General features: G+C 36.5%; 2 protein-coding genes across 4 annotated transcripts; both read right to left on the reverse strand.

The window, feature by feature from the left end:
• Window positions 1-106: 106 nt before the first annotated feature.
• Window positions 107-6,690, reverse strand: LOC132141290 (serine/threonine-protein phosphatase 6 catalytic subunit-like). 2 transcript variants are annotated; one of them, XM_059550691.1, is made up of 8 exons: window positions 6,531-6,690; window positions 5,777-5,872; window positions 5,602-5,667; window positions 5,320-5,461; window positions 5,145-5,224; window positions 1,369-1,578; window positions 671-959; window positions 107-363 (listed from the first exon to the last, which is right to left on the reverse strand). In XM_059550691.1, exons 1-7 carry the CDS (start codon window positions 6,603-6,605, stop codon window positions 711-713), a joined length of 918 nt encoding a protein of 305 aa, XP_059406674.1. In that variant the 5' UTR covers window positions 6,606-6,690; the 3' UTR covers window positions 107-363; window positions 671-710. The 2 variants fall into 2 exon arrangements, with proteins under 2 accessions (XP_059406674.1, XP_059406673.1); XM_059550690.1 differs by lacking the exon at window positions 107-363 and having other exon boundaries at window positions 624-959.
• An 806-nt stretch (window positions 6,691-7,496) lies between these two features.
• myo1hb (myosin IHb) lies at window positions 7,497-20,592 on the reverse strand. 2 transcript variants are annotated; one of them, XM_059550644.1, is made up of 32 exons: window positions 20,557-20,592; window positions 19,504-19,665; window positions 18,974-19,089; window positions 18,449-18,647; window positions 18,241-18,321; window positions 17,984-18,163; window positions 17,802-17,900; window positions 17,571-17,684; window positions 17,376-17,447; window positions 17,037-17,156; window positions 16,854-16,921; window positions 16,353-16,458; window positions 16,139-16,219; window positions 15,964-16,055; window positions 15,032-15,126; window positions 14,896-14,942; window positions 14,720-14,800; window positions 14,374-14,479; window positions 14,159-14,276; window positions 13,907-14,020; window positions 13,729-13,805; window positions 13,542-13,610; window positions 13,374-13,458; window positions 12,365-12,527; window positions 12,173-12,256; window positions 12,000-12,093; window positions 11,830-11,885; window positions 9,924-10,059; window positions 9,534-9,604; window positions 9,227-9,324; window positions 8,998-9,097; window positions 7,497-8,806 (listed from the first exon to the last, which is right to left on the reverse strand). In XM_059550644.1, the coding sequence occupies exons 2-32, from the start codon at window positions 19,627-19,629 to the stop codon at window positions 8,780-8,782; spliced, it is 3,075 nt and encodes a 1,024-aa protein (XP_059406627.1). In that variant the 5' UTR covers window positions 19,630-19,665; window positions 20,557-20,592; the 3' UTR covers window positions 7,497-8,779. The 2 variants fall into 2 exon arrangements, with proteins under 2 accessions (XP_059406627.1, XP_059406628.1); XM_059550645.1 differs by lacking the exons at window positions 7,497-8,806; window positions 8,998-9,097; window positions 9,227-9,324; window positions 9,534-9,604 and having other exon boundaries at window positions 9,929-10,054.
• Window positions 20,593-21,039: the final 447 nt, after the last annotated feature.

The following is a 21,039-nucleotide window of genomic DNA, read 5'->3' on the forward strand; positions in this document are numbered from 1 at the left end:
TAATGTAGTGCTTTTAATATGGCCATGTGTGCAAAGAATAAGTGATATTTTCATGCTTCCATCGATTAGGATACAACAGCAGAAATGTAACTTAATAATAAAGGCGTTTATTTTGCAATATTTAATTGTTAAATGGGCTGCCGTTTTTCTACAATAATAAAATACAACAAATCTGAAAAAAAGAAGATTCAATCAATACAATTATATTAATGTACAAAAGAATCACAGCCTCCTTTGTCCTGTTGTTTGGTCATTGCCTCAACCCTTTCCTACACTTAAAAGCCACGAAAAAGAACAGTGTCACTGTTTTGGAGAAATGGAGAAGACTTGACCAGCACTTGGTTTCTATCTCTGATCTGTTCTCTGAAAAACTAACACCACATTGCTCTGATCAGGCGAGTTGTTACACCATGAACTTTTATCATTAAATGGTCAATGGCTGTTAGATCTACATTTAAATCCCTGTAAGAATAGCATGAGGATGTCCACTTATTTACGGTCACATGCTCACATTAATAAGATTGTACTGACCAAATAATGACCAACTTAAAAAGTCAAAAGAGTTCATTAATCCTGCCCATAGTTTACTGTTGTTATTCTGGAGAGCAGTTCGATCTTTACAAAAAAAAAAAAAAAAAATTCAGAGACATTATAGACCATAACAACGAACAATGAAAGGAGAGGGCTGGACGCAGGCGACAATGAAGACTTCAGAGGAAGTAGGGTGTTGTCGTTCTAGGTGGTATGACCCTTTCCGAATCAGGAACAGCCCGGAATAACTTGGGCTCCCTTGTGCTCACATCTTTGAAGACCATGATGGAGGCAATGTTACCGCAGCGGTAGCAGTAGTTGGGGGCCGACCAGACGGTCACCAGCTTCTCATCAAACATGAATTTATAGCCCTCGTGAACCAACTGATGTGCACGGCAAATCAGCTTCAAGTTGTTGATGTGAACAAACTTTAATGGAAAGAGAGGGGGGGGAAACAATTCAGGTTTTGAAGCATTTACTAAAAGTTTTTATGTTTACTAATGTCACACTTTTATCAAACAGCCAATGAGTTGAATTAAACATTTTGATTATTTACAAATAAATTATTTCATTGCCAGACTAATATTTAGCTCAAAGCATTGTTAATCAAAATTCAATTCATCCAAGAAAATCCAGAGGCCACAAAACTAAATACAATAACATTCTAGTTCTCGATTTACTTGGAGATATTTTTTTGTAAAAAACTTGCGCTAGTAAAGTTTCCGAGGATGACAACTGCACCACCTCCATTTCAACTCAGGCAGCGACTTACAATATGCAGATTGCCAAACTCACTACCAACACAAAACTGGCTGTACATTGAAAGAATGCTCTTACCTCATTGGTAACCTTAGCACCAAACAGCCAGCCAGCACCCCTTGGGCTGATAGCCCAGGTGTCCACATCCTCTGGATCGGACCAGACAAGATCACAAAATGCTCCCTTGTGAGGAATTTCCTGATTGCGTTCAATGGTGCGTATCTGGTCCAGAGTTTTGATGTCAGGTGAAAGGCCACCATGTACACAAAGGATCTGCTCATCTATCAACTGCAGGAGAAATCAAAACGTCATAGTACAGCAGGAGGAAAATGTAAACTGAAACAGTATTTCAGACGGTTATAAAACGGTGTTGAAAGTAGACCTATTAATATAAAATGTTACAATAAACATCTGGGCCCGGATTCACAAAACATCTTCAGGGGAAATGTAGCTCATAACTCACCGATTTAGGAGAGAATCTTAAAAATTGTGTCGATCCTAAATTTAGGACTCCTAAATTTTAACTCTAAGAGTATTTCACAAAGCATTTTAAAACTAAAACTAGCTCCTAAATCTGTGAAGCATTAGGAGTAGTGAAGAGGAGTCCTAAGTCATTAAGACCAAGCCACAAATACTAAAATGGCTGATGCCGGCAATCTGCCTCAGAACAAACATTTTAGAAACATTTGAAGATACTGAACTTTTAAGGTATCACCTTTGGTTTTAGAGGTTATCCCAACTCCAAATTTGGTGTTGGGTGTTTGGAGAGAAACTCCACAGACAGACTTAATTCAAATATTGACGATAATAACAAAAATACAGTAACAAGAGCTTAAGTGCTTTAAAAAAAATTAAAAAAAAGAATGAGATAGACATGAATCTCTTCAATGATTATGTTTGGCACCATTTATTTAAAAGTACTGTGTCAAATAAAGTGTTTTCTTCTAAACAATAACAAGTGCTTAAAGTGCTTAAATAATTAAGTGCTCAACGTGTTAAAGAACTGAACTGCTAAACTGAAGATTAGAAGTGAAATCAAGGCTATTATCACTTTTTTTCTGGGATGGAACTCGCATGTTCATTTGAAACCAAGGCTAGTGAACGCTTTTTTTGTCTTCTGCCAGTTTTCTACACAGGGTGACCAGTGGCTGCGAAATTCTGAACGACAAATCATGTTCTGGTATAAATGTGCACAAACGTATTTTTTAAATCGCAGACATGGTCAGTCATAGACAACGGTGTGTCAGCTAATAGTTGCTCCCGGCTAGAGACCTGCACTCCCGCGGGAGTACCGCAAGACCCAGCGCCACCGAGTGCGGCGCGGGACAATATTTGATGGGTGAATGCGGACGCTGGCGGCTAGATAGCCTATTATTGTGTGCGGGTTGCGGGAAAATAAAATTATTTGCGGGACTCCCGCAAAGTGGAAATATCTAACAAAATAAAATAACTAGAAACAAATAGACCTTTATTTATAATATGATACCACAGACAGCGAGGTGTAATTCGATTCCGAAATAGCGAGATATTTAAGGGTCAAATTGGCTGGATTAGAAGCACGTAGACCGGATGATGTCCTCCAGTGGTGGAAAAGACAAATTTCTGAGATTAAGCAAACACGCCGTCGCCATGTACTTTGCATTCCAGCTAGCGCAGGGCTTTCAGTATTTGCGGTCGCATACTGGAGCAGAGAAGGATTAAACTGAAGCTCTCAACAGTGAACGACATGATATTCCTGCATGGGCACAAGTGTTTATATTTTGGTCTATTTTGTTATTGAGGAATAAGGATATTTTTTGTTAAATGTTTGAAGGAATTGCGCAGGCCCCATACACTACTTTTCCTTTGAACATGAAATAAATCCAGGTTTATTATTATTATATAATTTATTAGGTACCTATATATTTTCTATTTACATTTCTTTTTTTCTGTATTTCTATGTTCTAAGAAAAACTGCTATACGTTTACCCGCGGGATTTTTCGGGCGGGAGCGGGAGAAAATAACACCTTTTTTGCCGGAGCGGGACTGAAAAATCCCTCCCGCGCAGGTCTCTCCTCCCAGCAACGTCCTGGTAAGTTTAAGTGCACGGGCAGCGGCTCTATGACCGGAGTCTGGTGCTGCGTTCCAGGCAGGTTTTTGAGCTCTTAAGTCACTATTTCAAACCACGACTAACGACTTTGTACCGTTCCAGGCAAGTCACGGCAAACTTTCTGAGCGCAAGGAAATTTAGCTAGATTATTAATTTCATTGCAACGTTACATAGTCCTAAAATCTATTTTTAACGCGTACCACGTGCATAAACACTGCATCCGTAGGCAGTGTTATCCGTAGGGGCTGTCACTGTTGTTTCGCGTGCTGTGTGACGTCAGAACTCGGAGTACATCGATCTAGTACGAGTTCACGGGTGGGAAGTCACGGGTTTGACTGCCGTTCCAGTGCACTTTCACGGGTTTAAGGTTGGAAAAACAAGGGTTACGGGTTGCCTGGAACGCAACATAAATCATAGCCAGCAAGCACTTTCTTACCGCTGCTGGCATACAGAAGCTTCCTCGAGCAAATCATGCAGAAACAAGCCCAGTGCTGTCTGTTTCTTGCACCAACTGCCAAAAAGCGCCATTTATTTTTGAGTCCTTTATCTATTGCTAGGAGTCTAGGACCATAGACATCTATGTCTAGGACATCATCCCCAGGCTTCATAAATCTGCGCTCCATTTTTTTTCTCCGACAACGCTAACGTGACATTGACGTATGGGCGTCAATCAAACAGTGTTGCAAGGACACGCCCTTCTCTGCTTCTGATAGGCTTGTAACGTTAGTTAAAGCTGCGTTCCTCTCATATGATTGTTAGAAGAAATAAATTGGCTCGAAAATATTAAACTGCATGCGCAGGCTCTCAAATATTATTATTTTTTTTTTCTCACGGCCACACGCCGGAGATCCGGCACGGTGCCGGAATACTTTAAGCCCTGGATTTGAAATAATACAGTGCATCCTTGTGGCATGGAGGACACAGAAGCGCATACAGTGATATGGAGTGACACAGAGGAGACCGTTGACAAAGGAATTATTGAATAAAGTCATTATTTTTGTTTTCTTCGCTTACAAACAGTGTTCCAGTCGCTTCTTATAACCCAGATTGCATGTCTGATGGCAGATGGAGTATTCTGATGACAACTTTTCATACCTTTTGTGGACCTTGACACTGTTATTTACTTGCCAGTCTATGGGACAGTCTCAAGCCTCCAGGTTTTCATCCAAAATATATAAAATTGTGTTCCGAAAAACAAAAGAAGATTTTATGGGTTTGGAACAAAATGGGGGTTTCATTTTGGGGTGGAGTAACCCTTTAAATGGGGCAATTAGCAGTTTTATTTTTAAACCTTTATTTGAATATGGCAACATAATATTGCGCTCTTCAATATTTCTATGAATAAATCTCTGACAGACTAACAGCCAATCACTGTGTGCATAGTTAGTAAGCATGCTGACATCATCCTTAGCAACGAGGTCAACCCCGCCCTTTCTCTTAGCTTAAGATTTCTCTCTATTCCTTAGTGAAAGTTTGTCTCAGCAGTTTGTCAAAAGGTTTTAAGAGAAAACTCTTAGCTAAAATCTTTTACTGCTATTTAGGAGAACTCTCAGTGGTAAGAAAATTCTTCATGAATACGGTCCCTGAAGTAAAGTACACTATTATATTATAGACACAATGAATGAATATATTTAGTATAGTATAATTTTTATAAATAAATAACAATAAAAAAACATGATATATATATATATATAGAGAGAGAGAGAGAGAGAGAGAGAGAGAGAAAGAGAGAGAGAGAGACTGTATTATAAAGACAATACTTACAGCAGCAACAGTCAGCATGTCAAATACTTTTGTGCAGTATCGCCAGGCATTAGCATTTCCATATTTTGTTTGGCATTCATCTATAAATGGAAGGCGAGAATGGAAATGAAAATATAAAAAACACTGCAATGCAAGTATATTACGACAGGTGTGCATTAGATTTCTGCCATCTCACCATAAAAGCCATAGACTTGTGTTATCTGCCTGCTCTCGTGATTGCCACGCAACAGTGTGATGCGGTCAGGCCACTTTGCTTTAAGTGCTAGCAAATATGTGAATGTTTCTAAGCTGTAGTATCCTCGGTCAACAAAGTCACCCTAGAGTAAAGATAACATACCAATGTATATTCAGTATACGCTTGGGGGGTTTGTGGACATTGTTGCCAATGAGTCACCAAATATGAACTCAAAACAAAAGCAAAATTATGTATAATTAATTATCCTTATAGACACAATACCATAAAAATGTAATTCGTGTCTGGTACTTGGCCCCCAGTTCTGAAGAGTTCACATAAGTCATAAAACTAGAGATAAAGAAAAGGTTTAGATCAATATACATGTTGTTATATCAAAAAAGGACATCATCACAACATCTGTATGCAACAGAGATTCGTTCATAGGGCCTGCTCGCACCTGTCCGTGAATATCCCCACATACAGTGACTGGAGTGGATACTGGCTGTACATTTGATTCTTCTAGTAGCAGGTCACATACATAGTCACACAATCTCTGGCAAAGCAATAGAAGAGAAACAGCAGGTTGATCAAATTTACAAAGGAAGTAACATCACTAAATATGACAGCAGCAGCAGATCAGATCACTGCATTTCAAGTCATATTAATACATATAGAATTAATTTAATTCACATTTTTCAATATGCCAAATTAGTGGCTTGGATGATGCTGTAATGAACTGCATTGGTGCATTATGGACTAATTTAGAACTATAACGTTAGTTGTTTACGTACAGGAGCTCTATTTTCAGACAAAAGAACGGAGGATGATTCAGTCAAGACTGCAAACTGCTAATAAGCAAATATCATAAAATGAGATTAACTAAAAGCCTGACGATGAAAAATATATAAGATGGGCGTTTCAAATTAGTGCGCTTGATAGCAACAACATAAGATAGCGACCAAATGTATTTACAATAAATAATCAGTAACACACCTTTATAAGGAGTAACCGCTTTTTTTGATACCATGTAACGTTATAAAATAAATCCCGGAACACAATGATTGGGTTCATACGCAGCGCTAACGACTGCATTGCAATGACACACTGCTATTTTACCAGCCTTTATCGCGACCCATATGGCTTCAGAATTACATCAACAGCTATTATGTTTAATATTTTGAGAGAAAAATAGAATTGCTGAAAATAGTCACCTTTAAGTCGTTCTCTGGAAGGTATTTGCACTGTCTTGCAATTTCAACATACTTATCCAGGTCCAACGGCGCCATTTTAGGAACAACAGTCGATAGAAGAAGCAAAGAGGAAGTCTTTCCACGTCATGATGGGCGTTAATGATTGGCACAGGGCTCGGCCAATCAGTACTTTGATCCTGAGCGCCACTTGGCACTTGCATGGTCAGTAGTTTCGGTGGTCATCATCTCACGCTCTCAAAATAAACTTGAAAAACACCGTGAGCAATAAATAGAGGCTTACGTTTGAGGAGAAATAACTAAATAAAATAAAACGAGTGAATTAAGGCGTCAAAATCCAAGTCCTTTATTAAAAGCATTCTCCATTCATTTACCATGAGGTGGCGACATAAAGTGGACTTTTAATCAAATTCAAACTAAGTTCATGACACAGGCTCAGAAAAACTGTAAATACGTATGAATCATCATATATTCGTTTATTTTATTTTTAAGCTTTTATAACAAACAGCAGGTAATCCTATTACAGTAAATGTCCACAAAATACTACAATGAATCATTTTATTTCCTTCTTATTACCACTGCACTCAATACAGTTTATACAATAGCTGAACTGAATTTGCAGGATATATATATATATATATATATATATATATATATATATATATATATATATATATATATATATATATATATATATATATAATATATATATATATATATATATTTTTTTTTTTTATGCAGGCTACATAATTATTATCTTGATTACATGAAGTTGAACATTATACAGATGCCATGTTTGCTGTATTGTAACACCACAGCAGCTACACACATTTTATATAGGGCTACAACTGAATGTGGAGAAATGATGATGATGATGATTAAAGCCATATACAGATTTTGCATGTATGACCATTTCTGTGTCTTACATCACATGGCATTTTATGTTTGAAAGTACACAAAAGTACACTGTTTTGCTCATGTGCAGTACCTCCGCTCCCTCTATGCAGAGTATGCAGTTTGCGTAGGGCACCAACTCCAAGGGGGACGCCATCGCAGTTGCTATAAATTTTACACTCAATTTGTTATTATTGCATACTGTTTTATAATTTACTACAATATTGAGGTGCAGATAATTGCCACAATTTGAAATAAGTAGTATAAATAGCAGAATATCCTGCTTTTTATCATAGTATAAATAGAAATCCATTGCTATTTGCCATTAGTGTATATATAGCCTCTATATACTATTTACACTTAGTGCAAATAGCTGCTGCTGTTGATTTTTGATTCAATTTGTTATTGTTTATTTGGATAATATGTAATCTTTTCAAATATTTGTTTAATGCGTGTAATTTTAGTTATTTAGATTTTTTTTTTGTGCTGTAGAGCTACAATTGTAATTTGTAAATAATACAATTTAATTACAGTTTATTAATTTATTAACTTTATGTTTAATTAAAGTTCTATTTTGACCCCTATAGTATTTTTCTTCTTCTTCTTCTTTTAATTAATTAAGTAATATTTTGGGGAAGGGGCACAACAATACATTTCTGCTTAGGTTACCGATTAGGCCAGCAGCGGCCTTGCTCATGTGTTCTGGGCATATCACCATCTTTAGTTATGTTTGTCAGTGCAAAGGAAAAGATGGTATGCAGTATGTTGTAAGGTTTTGGCAGTATTGGAGACATAACAAAATGCACCAACAACATTTACATTTGTTTGACAGAGTAACAGGTGCATATGCATATGTTTTTGCTAAACAGTTACATTTTAAGATTTTAATGGATTAACAAGTACTTCTTTTGTTAAATATAACAACAACAACAAAAAGCACAATTAGTGCACAATTCAACACTCATTTTCACGACACTGGATATTTATAATGAAAATATTAAATGACTAAAATACAGAATTTAAATGTAATATTATACAAACAAAACAAATTCAAACTACTTTAATACACCAGTTTTGTTTTTCCTTTACTCTTTCTAAATAAAATACAGTGATATTTCATGATTTGTCCTTTGAATTCACACATTAATAACATAGAGCAGTATTTCCCAACCCTGGTTCTGGAGTTCCCCGCAAGTACAAATTTTGTCTCCGTAATCTTAAAAACTCATTTAATGTCTTGGTGCCGTTGGAAAACACCGTTCTATAGGTTCTTTTAGGGCAAGTTAAAGCGTCTAATAAATTCAACTGAAATGCATTAATCGGGCCATTGTGGAGAAGGTTTGTGAGTCAAAATTTCATCATCGAGATTTTGTCCGTGCAGATTCCTGCAAAATAAAAATGTAAATGGCTTCAAAATAATAAATGCAAGTTATGTCAATATCATTTTAATAAATATAACAGTGGTATACAATTATATGCATAGTACTAATGGTCACATAAAAAGTTTACAATTGAAATATATTTTATGCTTCCAGTGTATTGATTATGTTGTATGCATTACATTATGTGGACTCACCACCATCAAGTGTCCATTTTTGGCTCTGTAGACCATTGATTCACTGCTGCTCTTAAAATCAACAAAGCCCTCTTTGCCAGGCTGGATGTCAAACCTCACACTACAAAATGACAACAATTCAGTGTAATCAATGCATTCTTGTTAAATACAATAAATACTACCTTTCTGAGCAGGACTAAGTATCCAAGGCAATTCAGATAGAAATACTGTGCATGAGTGCATGTCTCACCTCCCTTGAACAATTTTGATGAGCTTGTGGTTTTTTGTCACTATGCAGATTTTTGTCAATGCCTCAAATAGATAGCTGCACTGCAAGACCAGGTCCCCCTAAACAGAATATTTAACAATCATGTATGTATACTGTATATTTCAATGACAGTTGTAATTGTTCAAATACAGTTCAACAGAAACATAATACGTGTTGAACACATGTTTTGTTTTTTGTTCTGAGGCATGTAAACAAAAGTTTTTCCAATTGACCATGTGACAGTAATTTCATACAGATACTCCCTGACAAAGATTTGTTCACCACCTACTTTTTGCTTTGTGTCGTCACAAGTGACATGGAGAATCAGGAAGTTGTCACTTAAATCGCTAACAGACACCCCTGTACAAAAGTAAATATTGCTCATGTAAACATTGTAAAGTATTATATGGAACTGGAGTCAACTTGACTATTTTAGTAATGATATGTTAAAAGAGGTTAAAAAAGGTAAAACATAAATATAAGACTACTAAAAAAAATACCTAGTCCAAACTAAACAGAGTACTATATGAAGTGGCATGTTTACACCTTTGTCAATTGTTTTTAATGAAATAGGATAATTTCTAGTATATATATTTAAGTAAAATGCCTGTGGAAATCTAAATTGATGACAAATTTCACACAATCATAGATGTTTACTTATTGGGCATTGAGATGTCACCTTTTAGTGAACTGTAATTCACCCTCTGTTTGAATTTGGCCTCTTCCACCAGATACGCAGCGGCCTGAGTGAAGATCAGTTGTCTGAAACGTGGCTGAAAGCCATTCCTGTCATACTTAATCACTGGAACACTGTACTGTGTAAAGTGAGATATCACATCAGTTTAACATGCCAATGATATAAACATCTGTCTGAAAAATAAAACTCAGACAGATCTACTGTACTCTTAGTTAAAAAAGCCCCCAAATTCCCCTAAGCATTCTTGCAACAGAAACAAAAATAAGATACTTCTTTACATCCAATAAATAGATTCAAATGCAAATATATGCCTTGTGAAAGTATTCATTTGTTTCACGTTTTGTTGTTTCAGCCTGATGTCAAACTGCTTTAAATTACTTCATTTTCCCCCACATCGATCTACAGACCATACATTATAATGGCAAAGCAAAAACAGAACTGTCACAACTTTTATTTTTTTAAATACTAATACTAATTTAAATAAGTACATTGCATAAGTATTCTAAGTATTCTTAACTCAGTACTTAGCTGAAGCATCTTTACAGCCTCAAGTATTTTGGGATATGATGCAACAAGCTTTGCATATCAGCATTTAGCAATTATCTGCCATTCTTCCCCTCACTTGTTCACCTCTCAAGCTCTGTCAGGTTGAATGGGGGCGGACACATATTTCCAGGTTTCTCCAGAAATATTTGATTAGGTTCAAGCCCAGGCTCTTGCTGGGCCACTCAAGGACATTCACATAGTTGTCTTTAAGCCACTCTCTCTGTGTGCTTAGAGTCATTGTCCTGTTGGAAGTTGAACCTTCTGCCCAATCTGAGGTTCTGAATGCTCTGGGCTGGGTTTTCATTAAGGCTATCTCTATATTTGGGCTAACTGAGCTTTTCTTCTACTCTGATGTGTCCCTCAGTCCCTGCCACTGAAAAACAGCCTCACAGCATTAGGCTGTTACCAGCACACTTTACTTTTGGGATGGTACTCTGAAGGTGATGAACAGTGCCTGGTTTCCTTCAGTCATGATGTTTGGAATTGAACTTCATCAGATCAGAGAATCTCGTTTCTCAGGGTCTTAGGTGTTTTTTTTTTCAGTGTCTTTTTATGTGTCTTCACTGAGAAAAGGATTGAGTCTTTTTTTGGTTTTGCAGCAATGTTTGTCCTTCTGTAGGTTTTTCATATCTCCACATATAATTATGGAGCTTAACTAGAGTGACCATCCGCTTCTTGGTCACCTCTCTAACCAAAGCCTTTTTCCATCAATTGCGTAGTTTGGCCAGGAGGCCAGCTCTAGGAAAAGTCCTGGTGGTTCCAAAAGTCTTCCATTATAGATAATGGAGGCTACGTACTGTACATGCTTCGGAGAACCTTCAATGCAGAAGAATTTCTCTGAACTCTTCTCCAGATGTGTGGTTTGATGCCATTTTGTTTCTGAGCTCTACAGGCAGTTTTTATTACCTCAGGACTTTGAATTTGCTCTGATATGCATTTTCAGCTGTTAGACCTTTTATTAAGAAATGTGCCTTACCATACCCATTCAGTTGAAATTACCACAGGTTAACTTAACTCAAATTGTGGTAACATTTACAAGCAAAATGAATGCTACTGAGCTTAATTTCAACTCTCCCAGATATGTCATGGATGAATACTTATGAAATTGAATAAGTTTTTTATCTTTAATAAATTTGCAAAGATGTTAAAAACCTGGCATTATGGTCTATGGAGTGTAGATTAATATGGGGGGGGGGGGGGGGGGGGAGAAGTAATTTAAAGCAGTTTGAGGCTGCAATAACAAAACATGAAAAAAATGAAGGGGCTTGAAAATTTTCACAAGGCACTGTATATGCATATGTTTGTGTATATACCTATGTAAATCGCTTTTAGTTTCATGTACCTTAATGCCCTCATGACAAATCAGCTGCAAGACTTTGATGTTTATGTCTTTTTCACCTGAATAAACAAAGTATGGATAAAGTGCTATAATGTTTATTCATAAGGTATAAACTGATCTTTGCATTTACACATTGAAAGGTTTATGGCAACAGCAGCATTTAAAAAACTTACTTATCCTAGTGTCAGCGAAGGGTTGGCATACACTCTGAGGGTAGTTCTCTTTTCTGCCTTTGAAGATGTCACTGGTCAGTGCTTTAATTTGCAGCTGAAAATACATTTGTAACTGTAAATTCCAGCCAGTGAATAAAGTGTGAAAATAAACATTCAGACATGTTTTTTTTTACCTGCACCTTCTGCTGTGCACTGATCCCTCGAACATACTTCCGTACGAGGAGACGTGTGTGCAACTTTCGCAAGAGCACTGAGGCCTATAAATGCATTTATTACAATATATATATTCATTACAGTGAAAAAATTACTTTCAGCTAGAAGAAAAGAGAAAAGAAAACTTTGCATGGATATAATATATGGAATACCTCTTGCATTATGGGTGGAGGAGTTAGCCAGCTGGTTTTGTCCAATACTGATTTTGGCAGATTGTCTTTGAGTCGAGTGAGGTAGCTCTGTCTGACAAAGGCCAGATACTCAGAGTTGTCCATGCTGACAGGCTGATTCCTGTTCATGAAGCCCTTAATAAACCTGCAGGATGTTGAAAAAAGATGTCATAAAATATGTTGCATTTATATGCTCCAAAAATACAGTAAAAATCAGCAATATTGTAAAAAAAAAAATAATACAATTGAAAATAATTTTCCTATTTTAATACATTTATATTTTATGTAATTTATTCATGTGATGTCAGCTGAATTTTGAACCTGCTCAAAAAACATTTCTTATTATCAATGTTGAAAATACCTTAAAGGAATAGTTCACCCAAAAACTAAAATTCTGATGTCATTTACTCACCCTGAAGTTTTTCCAAACCTGTTTGAATTTCTTTCTTCTGTTCCTGTAGCTCAATTGGTAGAGCTCTGCGTTATCAAGTGCAAGGTTGGGGGTTTGAATCCCCGGGAACACATGATAGGTAAAAATTGATAGCCTGAATGCACTGTAAGTCGCTTTGGATAAAAGCGTCTGCTAAATGCATCAATTTAATTTAATTTCTGTTGAACACAAAATAATATATTTTGAAGAATGTGGGCAACCACTTTGTGGGCAAGTAAATAATGAAACAAATTTCACTTTTTGGGTGAACTAACTTTTTTATGGAAACTGTAATACTTTTTTTCATTAAAATTATTTTATGAAGCAAAAGTAAAAAAAAAGAAATTGAATGGTAATTGAAATGGAAACTTTTTGTAAAATTGTAAATCTTTACTGCCACTCAATCACATTAATACATCCTTGCTGAAGAAAAGTACTTACTGATCCCAAACATTTGAACGATAGTGTACATTTACATAAAAAAACGGACAGACAGACAGATAGATAGACAGACAGATAGATAGACAGACAGATAGATAGATAGACAGATAGATAGATCACTTCTTGATGACTTTGACAGCCCAGGCTCTCCTTTCCCTTTCTTTTCTGGCCTGAAGGCCCCGCCAACATGTCTCAATCTTGGTAGCTGTTAAAAATGAATTAAGAGTGATGTTAAATGTATGGTTTTCATAAGTATCTGTAGTATTTTAAACCAAAAAAGATCAATACCTGCTTCCCTCTGCCTCTGGTATTCTCCTTTCACCCTATAGCCTTTGTATTTGGCCTGGATTCTTGTGGCTGTAACAAAAGAGATTGGTGACACCAACCAATCAGGTCAAAGCTGACATTGCAAGGATCATCACGAAGCCTTCAGGGATTGCCGGTCTTCTTTTGTCAGATGTTACTGGGGCCTTACCTAATTCATGCTTGCAGATCTCAAACGCATCTTCAGTGGCAAAAAGAGTCCTGGGATGGCGAATGAAGATTTTTGTCCTTAGAAAAATTAGAAAAAATAGAAAAAAAAACAGATATTTTTCTGTTCCTAGAAGAACAACACAGTATCATACAGCAGCAGTAGCCTGTACAGTTTGTACCTTCCCATCTTGTACTCGTCTGGTTTGTAGCCAAGGTGTTTGATGAGTCGCTGAACTCCCTCTGCTGGTGTCCCCTTCCAGTGTGGCCATGTGTCAGGACATAGAGCCTTATATCTGCAAAGATAAGCATCGAGGTTTGACACATGTTTGCAGGTGTAAAGTAGTGAGAAGATAAGTTCAAAGCAACATTAACTGAATGCACTGGAAAAGGCATGAAAGAAGTCATAATGAAAACACACAATGCAAATGCACCTTTTCAGGAAGACCTCGTATCTTCTCCTGTAAGCAAATCCAGCACGCCTGACTCTCAGGTGCTCCATTAACCCCAGGTACTTGACTTGATGTCTCACCATGACATCATCAAAGCGGTCTGAGGTTAGGCGAGTGAGAGAGAGATCACTGGAGGTCACTTGTAAAACATCCAGCAGACAAAACCACTAACCAGAGGTGTGAAGTGAAAGGCTCACCTGGCTGCTTACAGTGGTTGGGTTTCAGACACCGCACATACCATGGATCCTTGGTCATGAGGATCTCAGTGAGGCCTGCAAGGCTGCTCTTAAACTGGGTGGCTACCTGTTAAAAAAAAAACCTGGTCAAAAATTTCTTTTTGATTCCTGTACATGAATAAAGTGCTGCAAAATAACTTAAATACAGGTTTTGCTCATAGGTTATCATCTATAATGATACTTAACTAAAACTATAATCAAACAATGTGCAAATTAGTTTTCTCATAGCCTGAAAATTTACATTAGGAATACATTATAGAGAGAAAGAGAGTGAGAGAAGTGTCTATTTAAAGATCTTTAACTGTACCGTCTCTGGTCTTTTCTTGCCGTCAGGTTCAATGGTATGGAAGCAATGCTGTATAATACTGTTCTTAGACTGTCGCATGACCTTTAACAATAACAAACAATTTTTCCATTTCTGTCTATTATTTTTTCAGTTATGTCAGGCCAAGAGAGAATGCATGCTGTGGCGAAACCTCTTACCTCTTTAATGTTTCTGTACAGAAGATCATTATTTTTGTCAAGAAATCCTGACATGAGGAAACCATAGAGATCAAGATAAGGAAATGTTTTAAAAACCTTATTTGTCTTTAAACTGTTTGCATTAAATGAAATTTACCAACAACTGAGTAAGTAACCTCTCCGGCATAGTGTAGAAGTCGAAAATCCCCTCGTTCAAGAGTCTTGCGTGTTTTCTGATCAGCCAATTTGTGCCTGAAATTTAGAAAATAAGTGAATACAATGCTTCGCAGCACTTCAAGTCTAGTTTGCATTTGAAGGTTTTAGCTGTTGTTGGGTAATTAAATGCATTGCCATAACATCTTTACAGGCTATTATATGGGAGACGCAGAATAACAAACAACACAATAAATATAAACATTGGATAAAATTAAAAATACAAAATTAACACAACAAACAATTGTATATATACAAAGTCCATTATATATATTATAAGTCCATAAAACATTCTTCAAATGTACCATCTTACAGTCCATCTTAAAAAAGCCTAATAAAAATCATTGTCTCATGACATTATAAATTGAGCAGACCAAAAACATGTTTTACAGACACATTAGTGCCACAAGTATTGACATTTTGGTGGTTCTTTTCATTTCAATAAATGCCCATGAGTCTATCTAGCTAGTATATTCACAACTTAGTCATGTCTGGATTTAAAAACTTGTAGGTTTTAGCTGAGGACTATGATTTTAATATCAGTATAAATGGAAGCAACCTGCATTCAGTTTCTATAAAAATTAGCTCTTATTATTCTTAGGGATTTTCCTGTTCCTGGAGGGCCGCCTTCTTGCAGAGTTTGGCTCCAACACACCAGCTTGGAAGTTTTTAGTGATTCTGAAAACCTTGAATTAGACGGTTTAATTAGTACTTTAGATAAACTCTGCTGGAAGGTGGTCCTTCAGGAACAGGATTGGACAGTCCACAAAAGCCTACAATGCCCATAAAAGAGTCATAAAATGAATAAAATCATCTAGTGATATGATAGCATTGAAATACCAGAATTAAGTTAGTTTGAAGTGAAAAGCTACCCACGTGACAAAATGAGGGTGACCGCACATCTTCTTCTCTAGCTTCTCCAGGAATGTAAAATCTGTGGCTTCTCCAGGACGCAAACATTCTTCATCCTTTAATTGCGGGACACAAGACATAAAGACTGTGACTTAATCAAGTCTTAATGTGCACGTCAGCTTGAATCAGTTCCACGTACCAGTATTGATATGATGCCTCTATGTTTCTCTTCCACCAGGTCACAGATGATCTTGTTGTTAAAGTATGGCACTGGCTCCCACTGAAAAATGTCAATATGGGAAAATATGCAAATATGCTAAAACACAAGGTGAGGCAAATCTTTGTCCCAAAGCATTTACATAAAACTACCATCTGTAAGTGTAACAAATGCTGTATGTATTGAAAATATTCACCTCGATTCCCTCCATCTCATACTCCTCCTGCTCTGATTTGAGGGTGAGATGGATGAAAAGCTGCTGAAGCTTTTCATTGCAAAAGTTTATGCAGAACTGTTCAAAACTGAGGAGAAAAGCACCAGTAATCATGCACGTGGTAAATATCAATCCATCAAAAAGTATATCTATCTATTATCAATGTTGAAACAGTTGTGCTGCTTAATATTTTTGTGGAAACTGTGATATACTTATTGATGAAAAAAAAAGTATTTCTTTCAAACAGACATTTTCTGGAACATTTTGTCTTTACTGTTAAAATACGATCAAATTAATGCATCCTTCTTAAACCTTACTGACCCCTTTTAATAGATGATGGCCCATTTATTTGTGACTAGAGGGCTTGTTCTGACACTATATTGATAAAAAGGTTACTAATTGGTTTTGTTAAACCCTTTTAAGAGTTTTCTTGAAGGAAACTATTACAATAAATGTATACAGTGAATATGTATGACCGGTCACCTGTTCACGTCAAACACTTCAAATCCATAGATGTCAAGCAGTCCAATCACCGTCTTTCTGGTTGAATCCTGCATCATACATATTATAAATAGACTGATAACTTAATAATTCGTCAACTAATTCATGTATTTTATAAACCACTATAAAAAGCAGAATTTGTAAATTCCATGTAATCATGCATACCTTATTTGCCAACGATTCATTAATCTTATTAACAAGCCATGAGAATGTGCGTCCATAGATGGCTTTGGCTAGTGCATCTCTGGCATACTTTGCATGATCCGCAGTGAAAGGGCTTAGAACCTGAAAATGATCAATACTACATAATCAATGGATTTCTTAAGTACAGGAAATGTAAAAATAAATAAATAAAAAACCTTCCTTAATATTCCATCTCTAAAACAACTGTTTAAAATCATTTTACATTTACATTAATTTATAATTTAATAATAACTCTGCATAGCAATATGAATGTAAAACATGCTTTTTTGTGCAACAATTCATGTGTCATACAAGTCTCACCTCTTCAGCTTTGGCTTCAATCTTTCTGTGAGTTAAACCCTCTTGTAACATGTTTGAGGGGATGCCCAATAACTGACAAGAATAAATAATAAAGAAAGGAAAGAGAGAGAAATGGTTTGCAAAAAAAACTAAGAGGGCAGAATTGGCATTACAGTTTAAACCGTAAAACTTGATAAAAGTGTTGGTGGAAAGTACCTTTGACAGCCAGTGTACTTCCGCACTGCTGTTTAATGTTGCATAACCATGGGCACTGGCCTCAAAATGAACATTGCCGAGATGAAGGACACTGGCAATAATTGCAAACAGATGCTAAAAAAGACCAAACATATTAAACAATAACTTCTTTTTCTAAAAAGCAGCCTTCTGGACAAAAACTCCAATTAACATGCCCTAACTCCAATCAATCTGAGATTGATAATCTCTTACCTCTATATCCTTTTCAATAAACTCAATGATAGTAAGAGCTTTCTGTACGGTTTTCCAGTCACTCTTGTCATTGATGGAGCTCACTTTGGCACATTCTCCCTGTCCAGAAAATCAATTTTGAACAATAAAATGAATATGCTTTATGGCTTTGACATGTCTATGCATCTATCTGCGCTTTTCACCTGAATAAGATAGCGGTATTTCTGACAGTTTCGCTCCAAGCCAAGCCAACGGAGAAGCTCATCCTCCCCTCCCTCAACTAACTGATAGAAGATGTGGAAGTTCCTTTCTCCATGATTTTGGTGGACCACCCTTGACTTCTCCAGTAAGTAGCTTAAGATGTGGCCACCAACTGCTGCTCCCTGGAAGAAAAAAGCATTTATTTACATTCGTAATCAATGCTGCCCATTCTTCTACTTCTGTTTAAATTGGACTTTACCTGATGGTCAAACTGTATGTCCATGTACTTTCCAAATCGACTCGAGTTGTCATTTTTCAGGGTTTTGGCATTTCCAAAAGCCTGGAGATATAAAACACTCAGCATCAATATTCTTTTACATGATACTTTGCAACACTTTGAGCATGTGCATTCAGAATATAGCAACATTTTCAATGGATCATTTCAGACAAAAAGCTTGAATTCTGACCTCCAGCACTGGATTGGAAAGAAGGAGCCGATCTTTCACATTGTCCAAGAGTCTAGTGCTGGGACAGCACACTGCATAAAACTGCAGGACTTTCTTAGAGGCCTCCGTCTTGCCAGCGCCACTTTCACCAGAAATGAGGATGAAGTGGTTGTTGGTTTCACTAATCATTGTCCGGTAAACATTGTCAGCAAGTGCAAAGCTGAGAGGTCAGAAAAATAACTCTTAAACTACATGTAAAAAAAAACTTTTTATCAACATCAATGTTCTTTAAAAAATAAATGTAAGTATAAAGTATGTATACAGTGCTCTTCAAAGGTTTTGGGTCAGTACGATTTTTTTATGTTTTTGAAATGTCTCTTATGCTCAAAAAGTCTGAATTAATTAGAAAAATACAAAAAAAAACAGTAATATTCTGAAATATTATAATACTGACCTCAGACTTTTGAACCTGTGTATAGGCAAGTCATGTCAAGTCACAATTATTTATATAGTGCTTTTTACCATGCAGATTGTATGCAAACTTACATATGAGGAGGCAGCTCAAAAAAGTTGACCCCCATATAAATGTCCATTTGTTTCTTGGTATAGATACTCAACTCCTTATATGGATTAACTGACACCAAGAGGGTCCCAATGTAGGTCTAATAGAATAACAAAGATTTCAGAAAAAGTTAAAAGTCAGCATTTAGCCTCAACAAAGTACGGAGTTACAAATATGAACAATCTGGTCTAAAGAAGGATCATAAGAAAATACAACTGTCTCAGCAGTTTCATTTAGGAGGTTGTTTATCCTTGTAGGTTGCCCTTGATGACCTTAAACAGAAAATACCTCTGTGCTGAATCATCAAAGTGAGTTTCCAGTCGCTGCAATAAAGCAAATTAGATGTATAGAGAACACTTTCACTTAGTAGACTAGCTGTGTGCATTGACCTGTGTTCAGCATGAGAGTCCATATTATTCTCTCCCCGTCTCAACAATGAAAGTAACTGTGATACTGGATATTGCATTGCCTGCAGTCTAATCTAAGAGGTCATATGAGTGGATGCAGGACTCACATATATGAGGTTCTCATTAAAACGTTTTCTGAGGTTGTCCATAAATGCTGTTTCACTGGTGTAGGCGTCCAGGAGAACAAAGTCCTGAATGCCCACCCGATCCCGAGCTGTCAAAGATCCCTCCATACCCTGCAGGATCCGCTGGCAGCGCTCCTCTAAACTCTGTTAATCACAGACACACAAAAGAAAGAAAGAAGTTGATCAGCATTAGAAGTTGCTTGAAAATATACACCTATTTGTTTTACTTCGATTATTTATATTATTCAGGATAATTACGGCATAAAATCTTGCAATTGTATATGTTTAACAGTAATTGCTACAAATGTACAGAAATTGCCAACATCACCAACTTTCTTTCACTCTGGCGTTTTTACATCACCTTACATCTAGTAATATATCATTTCAGATGTGGCCTTGAACAAATCCCGTCAACAACATGCCATGAATCGTCTGAGCACAGCCTCTATCTAATCTAAAATGTTTTTCTGCACAATCTGTCAAAGGGACGTTCATCAATCAACACTGAGAATGGCAGGATCCCCCCCCCGCTCTTGACAAACCGGAAGGATATTGTTTTCATGCATTGATAAAATCATATGTCCTCTGAAGTTGTGTTTTGAAAGAAGTACATGGCCCTAAATATCACTGTAAAAAAAAAAAAAGTTTGTAATTTTTACAGGAAGAAATAATTGTGGTTAGCTTACTGTACCTTCCACCACATTTGGTTAAAGATTTACAGTAAAAAAAAATATATAAAAAAAAAATATATATATATATATATATATATATATATATATATATATACACTTTTTTTTACCAAAGAGAATGTTTTGTTAAAGAAAAGTATACATTTTAGTTGCAGAAACACTGTGATTCTCAGTTTAACATATTATTCCTGATTCATTGTACTAATAAACTGTTTTATAAAAAGCTGAGGCACAGTTACGCAGTTGATTCGCTAAGAGACACAGCACAGTGAGCTGTATTACACCATTAGTTATATATTTTAACATTTGATCTAAAAAATTCATATGAAAATATGGGAGCCCTTACCTTCGACGCAGTGACTGTTTCTCTGAGTACTGATGTGGGAACTGTGTGTGTGATCTTATCCAGTTTTGTAAAGAGCATCTGTGATTATTTCAAGTACAACAGGAAACGCTGTCATATCACACTCACCACGTCCACCATGGGAAGTCATTAATAAAAAGTTTACGAAGGAAGCGGGGGTCTGTGTGTATGTGTGTGTCAAGAAACATCTGTCTGAAACAGAAATCATTCTGGATTTATTGTCTAGCATCCTGAAAAGCTCAGCTCAGCGTAGGTTTGGCCTATCTTGGTTCCCTTAAACCTGAGGGCAGATCTATTTCTATCCGAGATTACACGATTCCGTTCCTGTCATGGGATGGTATTTGGGGCAAGGTCATACGAAAACTCTCATACAAAAATGAACTATTCCTGTCTGCTGCTACTGATGTTTGATTTACCTCCAAGAACAGATGGAACACACACTCCTTCTCTCTTTCTTCCTCACAC

The sequence above is a fragment of the Carassius carassius genome, chromosome 5 (assembly GCF_963082965.1).
Source record: "Carassius carassius chromosome 5, fCarCar2.1, whole genome shotgun sequence".
NCBI classification, from domain to species: domain Eukaryota; kingdom Metazoa; phylum Chordata; class Actinopteri; order Cypriniformes; family Cyprinidae; genus Carassius; species Carassius carassius.

Excerpts from the sequence above, each read along its gene's own strand:
- LOC132141290 (XM_059550691.1), bottom strand. The coding sequence starts at position 6,605 with ATGGCGCCGTTGGACCTGGATAAGTATGTTGAAATTGCAAGACAGTGC. Across the intron at positions 5,873-6,530 it reads TTCCAGAGAACGACTTAAAG|AGATTGTGTGACTATGTATG; the intron begins GTGACTATTTTC and ends TTGCTTTGCCAG. Across the intron at positions 960-1,368 it reads GTGCTAAGGTTACCAATGAG|TTTGTTCACATCAACAACTT; the intron begins GTAAGAGCATTC and ends TTTCCATTAAAG.
- myo1hb (XM_059550644.1), bottom strand. The coding sequence starts at position 19,629 with ATGGAGGGATCTTTGACAGCTCGGGATCGGGTGGGCATTCAGGACTTT. Across the intron at positions 14,801-14,895 it reads TGTACAGAAACATTAAAGAG|GTCATGCGACAGTCTAAGAA; the intron begins GTAAGAGGTTTC and ends TTATTGTTAAAG. Across the intron at positions 12,257-12,364 it reads CTCCACCCATAATGCAAGAG|GCCTCAGTGCTCTTGCGAAA; the intron begins GTATTCCATATA and ends ATGCATTTATAG.